The sequence below is a fragment of the Ictalurus punctatus genome, chromosome 7 (genome assembly GCF_001660625.3).
Source record: "Ictalurus punctatus breed USDA103 chromosome 7, Coco_2.0, whole genome shotgun sequence".
NCBI lineage: Eukaryota > Metazoa > Chordata > Actinopteri > Siluriformes > Ictaluridae > Ictalurus > Ictalurus punctatus.
This window is the reverse complement of record NC_030422.2, coordinates 2,565,636-2,584,683: the sequence shown is the minus strand read 5'-3', so window position 1 is coordinate 2,584,683 and position 19,048 is coordinate 2,565,636. Positions and strand designations below refer to the sequence as shown.

Sequence of the window (19,048 nt, the reverse complement as noted above, 5' to 3'; positions counted from 1 at the left end):
GTAAATTATTAACACTCCCAGTCTACTACCAAATGTTCATGGAGTTGGTTGCCTTGCTACCAGTCTCAGACCACACGTGTCCTCTTGTTTTGTTCTTTAGCGTGACACGTGGCTGGGTTCAGACGACAAGACAAGTTGCTTATTACCATTTGATGAAGACAATCACACGTGGACCAATTCCATCCAAAACTGTGTTCACATATTTCCATCTAAATTATATTCACAATGATACTCTCGTTGTACATGCATTCATTTTTCTTTCATGAGGTGGAGGCCCTAAGTGTACATTTAAAAGCAACAAAAGAGATAAGACAAGCAGATAGGTGATTTTATTTATTTATTTATTTATTTATTTATTTATTTATTTATTTATTTTTTATCACACCTGCAAAGGTAACTCAGTTCCAATGTTTAACAGCAAAGAGCATATTAGGAGCATACTTTATTACATTAATGAATCACATATGACAGAAAATTCACAAATAGCTTACATAGCCTTAATACAGTGGGGGAAAAAAGAAGGTAGTCTGGTCATGCAGTTTGTCACAGAAACAGTGCAGAAAAATCATGAAATCATGAAAAATGTTAAAGAAAGGTAAGGCAATATTAGCTATGCCAGCATCTCCAGTTCCATGCAAGTCTCATGGTTACTTTGACCTAACCTTCGTGCATTAACAATCAACATTTTTTCCCCTTTAGGTAAGTTTGATCTAATGAAGGGCTTGCATTGACATTAACAGCCAGTAGGTGGCGAAATGAGCCATAGAGGTGGAACTAGACTAGATCCATAGATTACTAGACTAGATCAAGAGAGGTGGAGCTAGACGTCCAGCTCCATCTATTTGGCTCTGCAGTGAGCAGTAGTGATGGGAAGTTCGGACCATTTTACTGACTCGGATCTTTGAATCTCGTTCAGCAAAATGAACAAATCTTTTTTGAAGTCATTTCTTTCATTTCAGCAGAATATAATTAAAATGTTACATGTTAAATTCACCAACACATCTAGTACTTATGCAAACGTTGATCACATTTGGAATAAAAATAAAGTATAGGCTATTGCAGCCAAGGCCAAATTATGAGAAACAGAAATGATTAATTAATAGCTTAGCATTAGGTCTTCAGGCTATACAGTCTGTTAGTTCACCTCACCTCCCGATCCGAGTCGTTCTTTCTTTTGTCACGTCGCATTTCTCACATCTGTTCCCCGGAAACAGAAATGATTAATTCAGCTCTCGAGTCTTCGGGTCAGAGTCATTCGTTCATCACGTTACAGCTCCATGGGCTAAATGCAGTGTTCTCTGTTGCACGGGGAGCTGCTGTTATATAAAAGCTAGATGATAAAATAATGTAATAACCTGAGACTCAGACAGACGCTTCAGCTTCTATCACTCTGTACGGTCTGTTGTCCTCATCAGGGTCAGCTGTAAAATACACACTCATGAACACTTCAAATTAGCCTCTTATTAAATGTTAGGGTTTAATTTTATGTCTCATGAAGAACACTGTGAGGTCTTACTTCGAGCTCTGTAACATTTCACTGCCAGAATGATGGTCACCAGCACATACGGAGAGGCCGCTACTGCACTGCTGAGGAGCTTCAGTACCGACAGTGCAGCTTTTCCATCTGATAGAACAGGAGGGAAAATTCCATGGATAATAAAATAATTATAATCATACTAATAATAAATTATAATTAATCATATATAAAGCATAAATGAACAGGCCATAGATCTAATACATACAAGTTTCATGAATATTCAAATTTCAAGATATGAGTCTGAAAAGGTGTCTGAAACTTAATATGTTTCTTTAACCATATACAAGCGTTTCTCTGGAATATTTAATTGAACATTAGGACCGTTATATTTGTGCTTTACTACTGATAATGTAGAAGACATAAAAATAAACATCTAAATAAACACAAAATAAAAATCAGACTGACTTTTGGACAGTGCTGTATTGTTTAGCATGAACTGATAAGCTAGTTGATAACATTATTAACACTGCAAATACAAATATACTTCAATAATGTAGAGTTCTATAATACTATAACTGCTTTATATTTAAGTAATTAGTGATGATGCAGTGTACACGTATGTAATAATATATAAAAATCTGTTAAGAAGTGCCAACCTTTTTCACTCACCAGTAACATTTACCCAGAGTGCATCACTGTAGTGTGTGTAGTAGACTGGGTTTCCTCTACCAGCTCTGCACCTGTACTGACCTCCATCAGAGACACTAACTGATCTGAAGATGTAGTGGTGTGTTTCAGTCTCAGTCTCAGTCTCAGTGCTCTGTGTGGGTTTGATCCAGTAAAACTTCCATCCAGCAGACTGCAGCTTCAGTGTACAGGACAGAGTCACGGAGTTTCCTTTCAGTACAGCTCCTTCACGACTTGCTGTGAGTTCAGGTTTAGGTTTTTCTGCAGTTGGAGATGAAACACACAGTTCAGGATGTTAACTGTTCATGTTCTGCTGTCAGAGTGTTTAACACACTAATCACTACTACAGACAAACACACTATTACTGATACACTGTAAAGACTCCTGTCATAGTGAAATTATTCATGAATATCTATCAAACTATTTTGTGGTATTTATGAAAGTAATTTAGTTTTTGTGAGAGTAGATTTAATGTGAAGTACATTGTTCTCTTATTCTAGAAAAAGTTTAAAGACAAAATGTACTGCATTATGTTTGACTGTTATTTAAAACATCCTTCAATATAAAATGTTTGAACCAGCAGAATGCATTTTATTATTTCATTTTACACTTAATGCAGTAATAATAAAAGAAGAGACATTTTGCCATTAATATTATTTATTATTGGATAAACCTGGGACATTTTCATGTTCAGCATTTTGCAGAACATTGAGTCAGCAAATAAATAAAAATCACCTCTGTAGTCTTCATCGACTGCATTTCACATCATCATCTCAAAGTCCAACATCTTTACTGCATATCACACTTTGTATGCATATTGTGCAGCTCTAATCTACACAGTACTGAGTGCTGAGGTGAAGCTGAGGTTAATGAGTACTGAGGAGATGATCACACTCACCTGATACAGTCAGTGTAACAGCATCACTGGTGTGTGAGGAGTGTGAGCCTCCTCTCTCTCTTCCTCTACAGGTGTATTTACCTGCATGAGATGTTTCAGCACTACTGATTCTGTACTCCTGTTCACTACTGACACCAGAACCATCTTTATTCCAGCTGTAGATCCAGTCAGAGTCCTCTTCATCCTGTAGGTCACATCTGAGAGTGACAGTCTCTCGTCTGTACACCTGTACATCAGGATTTATGGACACCACAGGTTTTGGGAGCGCTGTACAAAGATAGTAAAATATTTCCTGAAATAATTAGTATACTTTTGATTGATTGATTTTCAGTGTGTAGAGTTTACAAGATTTTGGAGAAGAATGTAACATTACACATGTAAATGTTTTGGACAAGTTATAACCACTTGCACCAAAAAGTCCAGCGTCTTCAACAGATCCTGATTCTAATCATTTGGTATTGTGTTAGATGTATTTATAGTAAAGTATTATTCAGATCTGTTTAATAAAATGAAAGGTGATTCATGACATCACATTTTATTCTGTATAATTCCATGTTTTGGTCATTGGTAAGGAAGCAGAGTGGAGCAAAAGAAAAAAATCCTACAATTACTCGAGATCCTGATGTGATCTGGCTCCAGGTCTCTTATGCATGATTTCCAAAGTGATTAGTCAGCACTTATAGAGACGAAGCAGGTGATTTATTTACAGTGTAGCTTTAAGGCCTCTGGTATCAGACACACACTGTACATTCTTTCTATATTGATCATAATTTAATATTCTGTAGTGAGTGTTTCAGCACTAATGTCTGTGTTTCAGTTACAATTATAAACACCATCATGAGTCTGATTAACATGAGTGCTGTGTAATTATAATTTCCATCTTTCTACTACCATGAGATTTATTATCCCTACATAACACTGATATCTGATAGTCTGTATCTCTTATAACAGAGATTCTCTTCCTGATGAACACACACTCAGCGGTACTTTAACTTTTGCTCTACTGTTCATGAATGACAGGCTTTATAAATATCTAAAATATAATAAGAAATAACTTAAAACATGCAGTGAGAGAGTAGAAAGCATGACGTACCTCTAACTGTAACTGTAACTGGATCACTGAGCTCTGAGTCGTAGTTTCCTCTGCGTGCTTTACACTGATACACTGTTCCTCCTGCATTAGAGACTGTATCATGGAGTGTGTTGGTGTCTTCAGCTACTTGGACTCGATCTTTGTACCAGAGAACAGTCCATCCATTAGACAGCAGATTACAGTTCAGAGTAACTCTGTCTCCAGTGTAGACGGAGCTCTGAGGATTCACTCTCACAGTCGGTTTGGGTTTTTCTGTTGATATGAAATGATGATGATATTAAAGTTTTCCTCTTTACAACATCAACAAGAGTTTTATCATCTTAATCAGATGATTTGTGTCTAATAATGCATTTATATTCAGCATTTGTTAAACAGTTACAGTTGTGTGACTTTATCACATGGACAACATGGTCTTATAATATCATTATACTGTATATATACTGTACATGGAATTAATTTAATAAACTGTTCATAACTGAACAAACACACTGGAGTTGTAATGAATTCATCTTCATCAGTGTGTTCACTATTATGAATGTTGAACACAGTGAATGTACAACTACACCATTACTCATTACTAGACACAGGATAAGTAACTAAACGTTGTTTTTTTTCCGGATCTGTGACATTTTAAATAAATCTTGTGACTTTAATCCACACTGCATGTAGTGATGTGATGCTGAAGTTAATAAATATTGGTGTGAGGAAGAGATTAACACACACACACACACACACACACACACACACACACACACACACACACACACACACACACCTGACACAGTGAGTGTAACAGTGTTGCTGGTCTCTGAGGTCTGAGAGTCGCTTCTTCTCCGTCCGCTGCAGGTGTATTTAGCGCTGAGAGACTCTACAGGAGTGAATGAATATTTCCTGCTCTCAGTGTAGGAGGATATTTGGACACCATCTTTATTCCAGTTGTACATCCACTCAGTGTCTGCATGTCCTCGTATTTCACATGTGAAAGTGACTTCCTGTCCACTGAATATCTGTCCATCAGGCTGCAGAGTCAGAACGGCTTTTGGTCTCTCTGTACAGTTACAACAAATACATCAAACCAGTCAAACACACCCTTCTCTGACCATCTGATATTTAATCAGTGTGTTTTGTAATGATTATGTGTATCAGTGCATGTTACAGGAGTGTAAGATCAGACATGTACCGATCACTGAGAGAGTCACTTCATTACTCCATGTCGTTGACCGTCCATAAATAGACCCGTAACAGCTGTATTTATGACTCTGATATACTTTTATAGTGTAGTAATTTTCAGCAGATCTGTGACTATAACCACGATCTTTGTACCAGTAGTACAGTCCACTCCATCCTGAAATCCTACATGTGAGTGTAACCGTCTCTCCTCTGAATATTTGAGGTGAATTCGGCTCCACAGACAGAACTGGTTTAAACACTGCTGGAAAAGTTAAAAAGCAAACACACACTGTCAATGTAAACAACTTACATTCTGCATGACAATGTACAAACAATCTTCTCCACCTTAATACAAATCCAACATGTACACAACATAGGCAATAAAATATGTATAAATCACCTTGAGCTTGTCCGACTCGGATAAGTGAAATAAGCACTAAAAAGGGAAGAGAAACAGAGAATATGATGTAACGCTGACTTGTTTCTTTTCTTTAAGAAGACAAATGAGAACAATGCCATAAACTGCAAAAAATCTGTATTTAGTTTCACTTCAGCTGTAAGAAATGCAATATATCGACCTGTTTCAATAATGAATGAAGTTTAGAAAAAGCTATTTTCACTCAGGTCACTATGCTGCTCATTACTGTCTCATGTTTAATCTGATCCACATCTGCTAATCTGAAACTGGATTACACACTTCCTTCTCTGTGTCTCACATGACAAAGGTGCTGCTGTGCACTAAAGCTGTGGTGTAATACATACAGCCTGCAGGATGATGTCATATATCAGGAAAAACCTGAGCTCAGTAGCACATACAGGATAATGAACACACACAGGTTAATGAACACACACAGGCTAATGAACACACACAGGTTAATGAACACACACAGTTTAAGTATCTTATTTAGCGTCTGAAGGGCAGTACTAAATGGAAAAAATAGGATCTTTAAATAAATAAACAATTTAAACTGATCACCCTGTTCAAAAGTTTACACCCCCCTGAATATTAATGTATCGTGTCACCTTCTCGAGCATCAGTGAATGTTTTGCACCTTATGTAATAGTTGTGTACGAGTCCCTCAGTCATCCTCAGTGTGAAAAGACAGATATGAACATCATATAGCCTGTGTTGGAAAGGGCTAAAATATACAGAAGATGCTGGAAAAGCAAAGAATGTGCAGGACCTCGAGAATTTTTCTGAAGAACAGGGGGCAGTTTAACTGCTCAGGAGAAACAAGGGACTCGTGAACAACTCTCACAAAACATAAACACACTCGTGGATAATCCAGGTAACGACACAGTATTAAGAATCAAGGGTGTGTAAACTTTTGAACGGGGTAATTTTCATAAACTCAGCCATTGTCTTGTGGACTATATGTAAACATCTGTTCTGTGAAATAGCTTATTCAGGACAAGACTAAATAAACAACTGTTGGCTCAAATTTAGCCTATTACCCAAAAACATTTAAAATTCAACTTAGAAGCCAATACTCACATCTACCTCTGAGCCCAGTTGGAGATAGAAAAAATACACCAGCCGTGAGTGAGAAGAAGCAAGGGTCCAGCTTTATTGTTCCGTTCCACCACACGAGATCCACACCGATGAGAATTCTCAGAGGTGATTCCAATACCCTGAGCTTAAGCTCCAGTATTTATACTGTATTTACACACTAAATAACCCATATGTTTCAAGAAGACTATGATCTCACTACCAATAGGGTTAAAAAGAGCTCATTTACCTTACTCTTATGTTCCAGAAAAGGGCTATTTCACTTACACATAGAATCAAAACCAGGGGTTTCAATTTACACATAAAATCAGAACCCAGGCATTTCTAATAACCCAGAAAATAAAAACCCAGAGTTTTTAGTTACTCAGATAATCAGAAACCAGAGTTTTCAGTTACCCAGGGCATCAGAAATTTCAGTTTTGATTTACCTAGAGAATAGAAAGTGGAGGAGACTAAACAATCTAGAGGGATCTTGGTCTTATTGTTATCTCGAGGGGGGGCAGTTTGACCCAGCCACCCTTATAACTGGCTCTCTTCATGGTTCTCTTAAAATTAAGGCCTTCCTTGCGAGATGAGAATCTTGTGTTGAGACATTTTTTATCCACAACACAACAACATGGGATTTTTATGATCAATCTTATTTTGTTAAAAGTATTAAGATTTTGCAGATTCAGCAAGGGGTATGTAAACTTCCGATCGCAACTGTATGTTCTCTATATGTCTTTTCTTTACAAAAAGTAAATATATTTCTTTAACTTATTTTGTTATTTGTTAATAAATATTCATATTACATTCATATTATATGAATTCATATTGTTCATATTGTATTTTTAATTGTTTATAAAAGTCCTTGATGTTTTTAAGTGGTTGAATTTTTGTGTGCGTGAGTTGGAAGCTGTGTGTATGTGTGTGTGTGTGTGTGTGTGTGTGTGCGTGTGTGTGTGTGTGTGTGTGAGAGAGAATTTGTTTTGCCTTTAAATATACTGTAAATATATTTATTTGTTATTTTGTTGTTTTTAAAAGTGTGTTGTTAATAAATGTTCATATTGTAGTGTATTTGTTAATCTTTAATAAAAACCCTTAATCTTATCAAATGGTTGAATTTGAGTTTCCCTACTAAAATTAAGTACATTTAGCAGTTTCTGGCCCGGGGACCAAGCCGACTCTCAGCCAGATCTGTCTTACAGAGTCTGGGGCAGACCCGGGCCAAATAAAACAATATAATTCACTTTACAGTGTCTGGGCCGGATCTGGGCTGGAGGAAAAAAGTGTGTGTCGGTTTGCAGTGTGTGGGCCGGATCTGGGCTGGAGGAAATTGTGCGTGTGGTTTCAGCTTCTGTTTCCTGGTATTTATATGTAGACGTGTTAAACAACGTAGAACATAGCACATTTCTTTCAGACCACCCAATTGGTGGATACTAGGAAATAAAAGCTGAAATCCTAAACTCTTGTCTCAATCCATCTTTTGATCACATACCCAAATGTCTTTGGTGTACAGCAGAAACAAATGAATAAGTCTTGCCGTTCCAATAGTTTCAGAGGGGACTGTACTGTACGCTCCCACTGATATCATTATTAATGCAACTAACTAACACTATTCTACATATAAATGTAACCCTTACCTTAACCTCAGTAACCAAACAATAAAAAAAGTTCTCACAAGGGCTCAACTCAAATGAACTAACTCACACAACTGATATGGATGTACACTGATCCAACAATCATATCAGAGACTCTTACGGAAATGTTCTAATCACATATTAACCTCATCACACAGGACATTAGACTTCATCTGAACATATTGTTTTAAGTCGCCACTCACTCTAATGAAGACACAAAGAAAACATTTACTCACAGATCATCACACGGAGTGGACGGAGCTCCATCCTGTCACTCTGATGAAGGACTGACTGATCAGTGGTCTGTGTTAAAGACACTACACTTCCTGTGTTCTTACACACAGAGAGAAAGACAGAAAGACTTCCGTTCTGGTCAAAGTTGATGTGCTCTTTTCATGTGAACCCAGAAATTATAACAACAATTTGCAGAACATAACTTTATTCAACTCCTGAACTTGTACAGTTCCTCTGCTACTTCACTCAGGTTCATGATTGATCTCAACAAGACATCCAGTGGACCTTTCTATAAAGCTTTTTATCTCGTTTGATTGAATAAGCAAGCTAACTCTTTTAAAAGAATGAGGTCTTTCCTAAATCAAGAAATTTTTCTATTCTGTCAGATTTACTTCAGGTTTTGGGTTTGATGCAGTCCATAAAGATCAGAAAAGTTCACTGGACATGATGTCAGAACCTCCTATGAAGCTGGGAGGCAGGGCTTCTGCTAGTCTCAAAATGGGGTTCTTAAATGTACAACCTAGATGTGATCAGTGAAAGGGATTCCAAGACTTAGATTTTTCCAATAAACCTGTATGTATTTTCATCCATTTTATTTGTATATAATAATAATAATAATAATAATAATAATAATAATAATAATAATAATAATAATAATAATTCCTTAGAGCAATACAGTGCTTTTATAGGCACTCAAAGCACTTTACATTGGGGGGGGGGGGGGGGGGGGGCAAGGGGGGGTCTTCTCAACCACCACCAGTGTGTATGATGCAACAGAACACCCACTACACACCATCCATTGGTGGAGAGGAGAGGAGAGTGATGTAGCCAATTCAGAGATGGAGATTATTAGGGTGTCATGATAGATAAGGGCCAATGAGGGAATTTCGCCAGGACACCATGGTTATACCCCTACTCCTTACAAGAAGTGTCCCCGAAATTTTTAATGACCATAGTGAACCAGGACCTTGAGCTCACTGAGTGCTGTTAGTGTTTACCACAGAAACTAGAGTGAGAACAAGCAGGTGTTTCTGTTTTAATTGTGGCTTTACTGAGAATGTGAATGGCAGCATTTCCTCATTTCTCACACAGCTCAACTACAATAGAAACCAAACCACAATAATGTTTCATGTCTTAACTGCTAATCATTTAAAATGTGTAATCATTAAAATCATTTAAAATCATATATTTGCTGACGAACAAATAAGAACAAATAAACTCTTTGTGTAATAACGTCAATTAATCACAACATTCATTGCTAGATATAAATGGTTATTTTTTAATGTAAATCAGATCTGAAATGACTGACGTGAGATAATGTGCAGTTGTGTACAGTTTTCAGATAAGACTACACAATAAAGCAGGAAGTCTTAAACTGTATCACTGCCATTTGCAAAAACATTATCTTCATAGATTGGAGTCTGCACATCTGGAGCTCGTCTGTGCTGTGTGAACCTACTGGCTCTACAAGGTACTGCAAGTAAAAACATGATATACAGTGCCCTCCACTAATATTGGCACCCTTGGTAAATATGAGCAAAGTAGGCTGTGAAAAACCTTTATATTTTATTCAAAAAATTCACAAAAATTCTCTGGATATCATGTAAAAATATCATGCAAAAAGAAACTCGCTTATCTCCGGACAGAGCTCTCGAAATCTCTGCAGGAATTTACCCCTACTAAACCATCTCACGTCAGTGTGTAGCAGGAGCTCAGAGTGGTCGCAGTCTGCCTTCTCCAGATGCGCACGAACAGCTGTATTTGAAGTGATCTAGCACGTATAGAACAGACGATCTTTGTTGTCACATCCACGATCTCTTTCATGTTCAGCATTTTTGCGCATAAGGCTTGTTGGTGTATTATGCAGTGGTAGTTCAGGAAGTCAGGGAAAGCATCGTCTTCCCTGCACTTGGCGATGAATCCATTTGCGCTGCTCAACCATTGCGGGCGCACCGTCCGTGGTGACTGATATCAGTTTGCACACTGGGAGCTGGGTTTCGTCAATGAAGTCTTTAAAAGACTGAAAAATGTCCTCTCCCCGCGTGTCTTCTTTCATGGGCAGCATCGTTAACAACTCTTCTTCTGCAGTCCTGTCTGTAAACAACATCCGAATAAAAACGCACAACTGGGCTGTATCACTTCCGTCCGTAGACTCGTCCGATTGCAGTGAGAAACACGCGCCGTCTGTGATGTCCTTCCAAAGCTGTTGTGTCAAATCCTCGGCCATGACTTCACAGCGCCGTGGAACTGTACTTCTTGATAGCTGGAGAGCTCTGATTGAAGATAATACTTCGGTTTTGTTTTTAAAGTCCCGAAACAACGAGTCAGCTGCGTCTACGAATGCCTCTTTTATCACCTCTCCGTCTTGGGATGACTTCTTGTGTTTAATGATGGAGTGACTCACCCGGAACGACGCTTCGGTGGCCGCCTTAGCATTTGAAGTCAGTCGTGAGAATCGTAGTTTTTATGAACAGTCCTAAAGTGCCGCTCCACATCCCCCTTTTTGGGAATAGCAATGGTAGCTTGGCAGATCAGACAAACGCACTTCGAATATGACATCGTGAAAAAAATCATCCTCCCATTCCGCATGGAAGTGATGAGTCTTCGGTTTCTTGCTTGATCCCGCTACCTCTCTCATTTTGTACCCTTTCTTCAGGAGGAATAAATCGGAAAGTTAACTCAGTGATTTCGCTCGATAGTCTTTAGCGCTGGCGCGTTTGATCGCACACGCATGGTGAGAGAAAAGACGAGATCTCAGACTGGCTGCCCTCTACATCATCATAACATCTATTTTTATTTTAATGGAGATCTACCAGCACTTCCTTTGAGATCGACCGGACGTATTGGGCACCCTGATCTACCCCTTTTATTTATTACAGTATTTGGTGAGATGAACTTGACTGGTTTATATCTGTGTGAAGCTGCTTCATTCACAATAATATTATATTCTCTTTTTCTTATTTCATTATTCATTACAAGTCATCTGGACCTCCCATAGAAGTTTGTGTGACAGAAGACAAGACAGCACTCACACTCCGCCCATCTAGTTAACTTCACATCATCTCCCCACACACGCAGTAGTTTAGTCATTGTCTAGACTGCACACGTGGGTCTGCACAGCTCCATTTCACACACACACACACACACACACACACACACACACACACACACACACACAGGATTTTATCACACATTACTTCTCCCTGCTGATCCACATCCCCAATAATCACACTACACACACCAGATAAGTTTAAAACAGAACATCTTTATTGACGTGTCTGTATATTTGTATAGTCTGTCTTTGTTTGTGCTGTAGATTGTCCGCGTCCGTCTTCCGGGTCCAGTCCGCCGAGACTACAGCAAGAGGGAGGAGATAAACTCCTGTCCTATTTCTGCACCAGTGTTTATGTGTCTGGGGAAAAAGGGGGACTTTTATTGAAATGAACATGAGGAAGGTGGTTAATATGTGTGTATGTTCACATTATGATCATATTATATGTTCATATCTATATGTTTATGATGATGTATACTTATCTTTATGTGTGAGGTTGTTGTGTTCATACTTACCTGATATTTACTGTTTATAATGGTTCATGCCGAATGGGCGGGGCTTCAGCTTTATAAGCGGGCTGCTTCCCTACATGCGGCGGCTGATGGAAAGTCCGATTCATTTCCACGAACCGATTCTTTCGGACAGTTTGTTTCAATGAACCGGTTCATCGGTTCCTGTACGTCATCAGACAATGGCGTCACTACATATATCTTTTCTAACAACTCAGTGTCATGTTGCATCAATGAAACCTTCAGATAAAGTCATGTGTGTGAACGCTTATTGCTGATTATTGCCTTTTATTCACTTAAGTTAATGGTGTTTGTTGTCATTAACCATTAGTATTTCCAGAAAAAAAAAAAAAAAAAATTAAAAACAAATGTAAAATGTACATTTCCCAAGACATAGAATTTAATAATGCATAGACTTTTCTAAAATGAATTATACCCAGAAGATGGCACTGTTGTAATCTTTTGACAAGTGCGTAAAGGTAATAAAATGACCCCTTTATACAGAAAACACATGAATGCATTTTTGTTGTTGTTTGATTGTTTTGTTTTTAAATTTGAAATATCTTACAGTAGACTTTATTCACAGTCTGTGTGATGCAGGATTGATAAAATAGCTTTAGCCACTTTTTAAACATAATATTAATGAGAAACAGAGCTGATGATTTCTACTGCAATGCAGGTATTTTTCTTGTAGAGTACAACAATAATGATGCATGAGAATGAATATATGCATTGTTTCATAGGACGTCATCACTTGTAAAGCAACTGGAGGTTAATCAGTGAATAACGCCCCTTAATAAAATACAGCTGCTTTGTATACATGTATATTTTAATGCAGGATATCATTTGTGTGACCTAAAAGTACAACTGTAATTGCTGAAATGCTTACAAATTTAAACCAAAGAAAAAAAAAATAAATTAAAATACCAAGTAAATAAATTGAGGGATTGCACTGTACTGAGCACCTCTAACTTTACATATACTGATACTGCTTATGTCCACATGGATGGAGATGAGTACAAACGTTTGCTGGAGATAAAACTGTACACTCTATGCACATGACTTTTCTAACAGGCTTGTTACAGTGCAATAAAAATACATTAAAACGATAGTTTCTGGAAGACGTGTGACATTACAGACACATTTGGTGCACACAGTTTAGGACTTGTGATAGATATTCATCTTGTTGTGGTTTGTGATATCTGGTTGTACCGTGTGGTGGAAAATACATCAGTGTATCTCTGTATGTGATCGTAACGACTTTCAGTTCTGTAGGTGTGAACTGCACACAGATGACATGATGAAGCCCCTCACATGAGTGAAAAAACATTTTCAAGAATAAAAGTTCAGTCACATTGATTTATTACTCTTACTATTACTACTAAATCCTTTTGCTTTACAACCAGTCCTAATAGTGGCACAAGTAATCAATAAAATACACCCTGTAAATACTTCTTAATGCTGTCCATACACACGTTCTTAATCCCCCCCACACACACATTTTAAACCAAACAAGTGCAAAGAACCTGTACAAAACAATCTCACTCTGATTTTACTGTCACTGCACACATGATGAACTTCTCTCTCTCTTCTCTCTCGTCTGTTCAGTTGTGTATTCACTCCTCCAGCACCTGTAAATGAACATTTACAGCCGTTTTAGATTTTAGTTCCTGAAATGGTTAAACTTTGGTGTTTTAAGCCAACAGCAAATCATTAAGGAACATTTAAAAGGCAATGCAAATTTATATTTCAGTATATACAGTAATTATTAAATATAAAGCAGTAAATAGTGATGGCTTATTTAAGGAGAAACTGTCATGTATGTTATTACACTGCAATATTTGCACTTCTTATAGTAGAATTTTTCTTAACTGCACTGACGCTATAGGATTGAGCAAGAAATTTCATGAAAATGCTTCATTTTTTAATTTTATTTTAAACCACTTTATCTTTATTTTATGTATTTTCCAAAAAATTGGATTGGCAGTAGAGTCAACAACTTCAATGTCGTCTTGAACAAGAGACATGGGCTTGTTTAATCCACACACTGTATTCCACAGTAGCTAATGATACATCAGCAAAAACGAGTCTTTGTGAATGTAAAGTTATTGGGCCAGGTAGTGGTAAACAGTTTAATACACATAAAAAGTGTATTAAATCCAGTTTCTACTGTGAAAAACTGTGAAACTGATTTACTTGTCATAATACATGTTATACGTTCAGCTGTGGGATCTGGTTGCCTTAGGGTTGTTTATTTTTCTATAGACTGAGGTTTATTTGTTTTCCTAAATTAGTTGAGGGTGTGAACACAGTGAGCTTTAAAAGTAAAGATCAACCCCAGGAATTTAAAGTTCTAGAGGACTCTCTCACTTTGTTTACTGAGTGTTTGAGCTGTGAGAGGAACCAGAATGCACATCTCTATTTTCTACTGCTAAGGGCTATAGAGCATTTCTACAGTTGACTCACTTCCGCTGTGATTACATCATGATACCCAGCAGCTGGTAAGGCTTGCAGCAACAGGAAGAGGGGACACTGGAGCTGCTTTTTGACATTATTTGCTTTTAGAATTGCTTTAGGTGTAGTAATTTAGAAAGTTATTAGCAATCTAACTGAGGCTGTAGCATTTATATTACACTATTTATATTTATAACTGTTTATAACTCCAACTGAACTCCTACTGAGCAAGGCACAAAACTTGAACTAGGTTTTCTATATAATTCTAAGATCTCTCCAAGTATTTCTATCTCAATTTGAGATTTGTAAATAGAACAGATTTTGTCTTACCTATGAGTTCTGCTTCAGCTGTGAATAAACAGTTCCATACTCTACACTGGCCTTCACTAGATGTAAACAAGAAACGCTGAATTAATGTCCACAATCAACTGCAACTAATCTAAATAGCTAAACAGTCAATAATGAAATGAATTGGTTGATAAATTAGAAAACAATAAAAAGTAATGTACATGCAGATTTATATAAATATGTACAGATAGCTTTACCTTGATTTTTCTTTGCTTTTTTCTGTGGCTTGATTTCAAGCTCAGTGTAAATCACATCACTGGGTCCAGCAACATCATCTGCAGTCACAGTGAACAGAACAAAACAAACACAGCTACAGCATTAACCTGAATCAACCTGTGTAAAAAAATCAGTGTGGGGAATTACAGGTATATGATGGGATGTAGCTGAACACAAATGTGGAGCTTATAGTCACTTCTACATATTCCATCCATCTTCTATACTGCTTATCCTCTTCAGGGTCAAGGGGGAACTTGGAGCCTATCCCAGGGAGCATCGGGCACCAGGCAGGGTACACCCTGGACAGGATGCCAAACCATCACCTTTTACATGTTATGGTTTTGAAATACATGTGTTCTCGTTGTATTTTTTTTTGTTGAAAAATGCTAACTTTATATGCACATTAACTGAAGCTTGATATGTATAGCATTAAAACCATTGACAGGTGAAGGGAGCATTGATCATTTCGTCACAATGACATCAAGGGGTGGGAAATATATGGCAGCAAGTGAACAATTAGTTCTTGAAGTCGATGTGTTGAAAGCAGGAAAAATGGGCAAATGTAAGGATCTGAGTGACTTTGACAAGGACCAAATTGCGATGGCTAGATGACTGGGTCCGAAGGACAGGTCTTGTGGTGTGTTCCCGGAATGCGGTGGTAAGGAGTAGAGATTGACCGATAATCGGTTTAAACGATAATTTTCGGATGCATGTGGGAAGGGAAGGCTAGCTCGTCTGATCTGATCCCACAGAAGAGCTACTGTAGTGAAAAACTAATGCTGGCTGTGATAGAAAGGTGTCAGAACACACAGTGCATCACAGCTTGCTGCGTATGGGGCTGCATACTCACAGACCAATCAGAGTGCCATGGAAGAAGGTGGGATAAATGTCTTTTTCTTTTAGATCATGTGGACGGCCGGTTGCGTGTACGTTGTTTACTTAGGGAAAAGATGACACCAGGATGCACTATGGAATGAAGGCAAGCCAGCAAAGGTAGTGTGATGTGTTGGCCAATGTTCTGCTGTGAAACCTTGAGTTCTGGCATTCATGTGGATGTAATTGTTTGATATCCATGGAAGCAGAGTATTTTTGTGAATTCTTTAACAAAAGATCAAAAAGTTATCATATTTACCAAGGGTGCCAATATTAGCGGAGGGCACTAAAATATATATATATATATATATATATATATATATATATATATATATATATATATATATATATATATATATATATATATATATATGATGCATGCAGATTTTTAGTATAGTAGATGATTGAATGTACTGTAGACTGTAAATATTTTTTATATATAAAATGTGAAGTTGCAGTATAAAAATACTCCACCTTTATTCTTGTATGACTCCTTTTTCTTCATGACCTGTGCATAAACGGCCCCACTGAGTTCAGCTGCAGCTTCACCTAATCACAGTGCAATGTGATCGTCACTACAGGAGATGTATTTACTGTATGGTGTTAATCTGAGATTTATTCCTTCTAGTGGAAAATGGAAGTGGAAATATCTGACATGAAATAAAGAAATCTCTCTCTTCTACTAGCGTTCTCCACAGTGGCATAAATGTGCACATCTACAGAAAAGAGTGCAAATAAAGAATAAACAAGATAAATTTTCAGACAATTTTGAAAGCGTTTAAGAAATGAACATTGTTAAATTAGCTTGTTAGTAAGAACATGATCTTATATTGAATTACTGTATACATAAGGAAAGTATTCATTATGTGACACGTTGTCTGACCGGTCTGAAGTGGGGCGTGTCCTGACTGAGAATCCTCAGCTCCTGACTGACTCGGGTTCTGGCCTGGTGTCTGATTGCTGTTCTGCTGTATGTCTCTGTCCTTTCCTGTATGAGAAGACAGAAATTCTTCATTTGCTCAATTTATAAACCATACAAACTTTATTTTAGAGAACGCTTATACGTTAGTGTATGGCAAAAATGTACCAGTAAATAAAGAGCAATTACAAGCTACTAAATGTGTAAGCAACAATTTGTCTCATTTATCAAGCTGGATATGAACACATTTATTTGTAAATCATTCACAGGAGCATTTACATACATAATGTGTTATTCATGAATATCCAGTTAGTTTGGAAAACAATAGTGTATCCTATAAGAGCTCTTGAGTGTGGGCTAATTCACTTCTAAGCAGAATCACTAATGTGAACCAATTAGGAGAAGTATAATGGTGCCCCATATTGCAACACATTGTGGTTGTCACTAAATGTAAATCTGCTGTGTCATAAATGCACTTGATGCAATTTACAGCTGATTGGAATTCATCAACATACATGAGTATGAAGAAAATCAGTGATACTAAAACTTGTGTAAATCTAGTGAGAATTATTTTTTGTTTAGTTTGGCCTATGAAAACATTTAGACACAAGTTGATAATGATTAATAAATGACCAAATTATGTAATTGCAAGTACAATGTGTAATAATTAGTATTCTATTCATATTTTTTATTACCTTGTAACTATTTCTTATTTAATAGAAGCTATGTACAGTAGTTGTGTGTTAAATCATGTGTAATGAGAGTAATTATTAAAAAAGTATTAGATACAGTGGGGGAAATAAGTACTGAACTTGTGAACATTTTTGTTCAGTAAATATATTTCCAATGAGGCGATTCACATTAAATTTTCAACAGACATAAGTATTAACTGAAGTTAAAATGAAGTATTAAATGAAGTTATGTGTAATAAAGTGGAATAACACAGGAAAATAGTATTGAACACGTTAACTGAAATGTATTTAATACTTAGTGGAGAAGTCATATACAAATATATAAATACCAGTTATATACCATTTTGTTAACATGTTTGTTATTTCCATGTTCGTGTAGCTTATACTATTTCATGCTTTGTAGAAGTACTGATTATATTATAAGCAATTTAGTGAAAACTAGTTATCAGACCTTTGTTGGATTTGTGCCACCAACACAGGATCAGTGAAAGGATGATGAACAGAAAGGCCAAGCTCAGTCCCACAGACACAAATACTATAACAGTATTGTATGTTGAACCTGAGACGGAGGAAAGAAAAAGACACAAATGATAAAAAACCTGCTGTCACTAATAATAGCCCAATTTCTAATTCTCCATTTCTGTCCAAACTGTTTTAAAGAGTGTTTACCAGCAATCTCTCTGAGCCTTTCTAATCAGATCCACATTCCCTACTGAGACTGCTCTTCAAGGAGTCACTCATAATCTACTCCTTTCTGCTGATGCTGGTGCCTTTCCTCCATCAGTATTTCTAGCTTGGATCATGTTTCCTTTTTTCTCCTGCCCCTGACACACAAGGTATCCCTCAATGATCAATCCTTGGCCCTCTACTTTTAACTACAGGCACAGTATATGCATCCACTTGCTCAGATCATTCAAAAACATCTGAGTTTCCACTGTTAAGCAGATAACACTGATTTATCTGATCATGAGCTATGTCTTCCACATCATTAACTGTATACATTCATGATCTAGAATAATGGATGGACTCCAACATTCTTAAATTGAACTCTAATAAAACAGATTTTATTTGCACCCAAAACTCCTTTGTTCTAAAATTCCAGATATTCAGTAGATATTGATGGCATTAACATTAAACCTTCTACAAATGTTCACAATTTATTCATAATTTTTGACAACACAGTTTCATTTGAACTCTGTATTAGGTCACTCACAACAATCTCTTTATCAGCTCTGCATGACCCTTACTTAGTTTGAAAAAACTCTTGCTTCATGATTTCATCATTTCACAGTTACAT

The 19,048-nt window shown here is 37.0% G+C and overlaps 2 protein-coding genes across 2 annotated transcripts in view; both read right to left on the bottom strand.

Annotated features, from left to right (window-relative positions):
- Window positions 1–390: 390 nt before the first annotated feature.
- On the bottom strand, window positions 391–8,721 carry LOC108261278 (Fc receptor-like protein 5). Its single transcript, XM_053681411.1, has 7 exons — window positions 8,691–8,721; window positions 5,726–5,761; window positions 5,336–5,584; window positions 4,931–5,203; window positions 2,147–2,425; window positions 1,517–1,624; window positions 391–1,421 (listed from the first exon to the last, which is right to left on the bottom strand). Exons 1-7 carry the CDS (start codon window positions 8,719–8,721, stop codon window positions 1,363–1,365), a joined length of 1,035 nt encoding a protein of 344 aa, XP_053537386.1. The 3' UTR covers window positions 391–1,362.
- Window positions 8,722–13,595: 4,874 nt separating this feature from the next.
- LOC100379168 (leukocyte immune-type receptor TS32.15 L2.2a) overlaps window positions 13,596–19,048 on the bottom strand; it is a 67,677-nt gene continuing 62,224 nt past the window's right edge. The window contains 6 exon segments of the mRNA NM_001329244.1: window positions 13,596–13,880; window positions 15,034–15,038; window positions 15,040–15,089; window positions 15,249–15,326; window positions 17,024–17,128; window positions 18,203–18,310. Of these exon segments, the coding sequence (NP_001316173.1) occupies window positions 13,808–13,880; window positions 15,034–15,038; window positions 15,040–15,089; window positions 15,249–15,326; window positions 17,024–17,128; window positions 18,203–18,310 (419 nt within the window). The 3' untranslated portion in view covers window positions 13,596–13,807.

Bases quoted from the DNA above. Each gene is read 5' to 3' on its own strand.
- LOC108261278 (XM_053681411.1), bottom strand. From the start codon at position 8,721: ATGGAGCTCCGTCCACTCCGTGTGATGATCT. The intron at 5,585-5,725 runs GTGATTTATACA...CTTTTCCAGCAG, and splicing joins CCGAGTCGGACAAGCTCAAG to TGTTTAAACCAGTTCTGTCT. The intron at 1,422-1,516 runs GTAAGACCTCAC...TGTATTTTACAG, and splicing joins GAAATGTTACAGAGCTCGAA to CTGACCCTGATGAGGACAAC.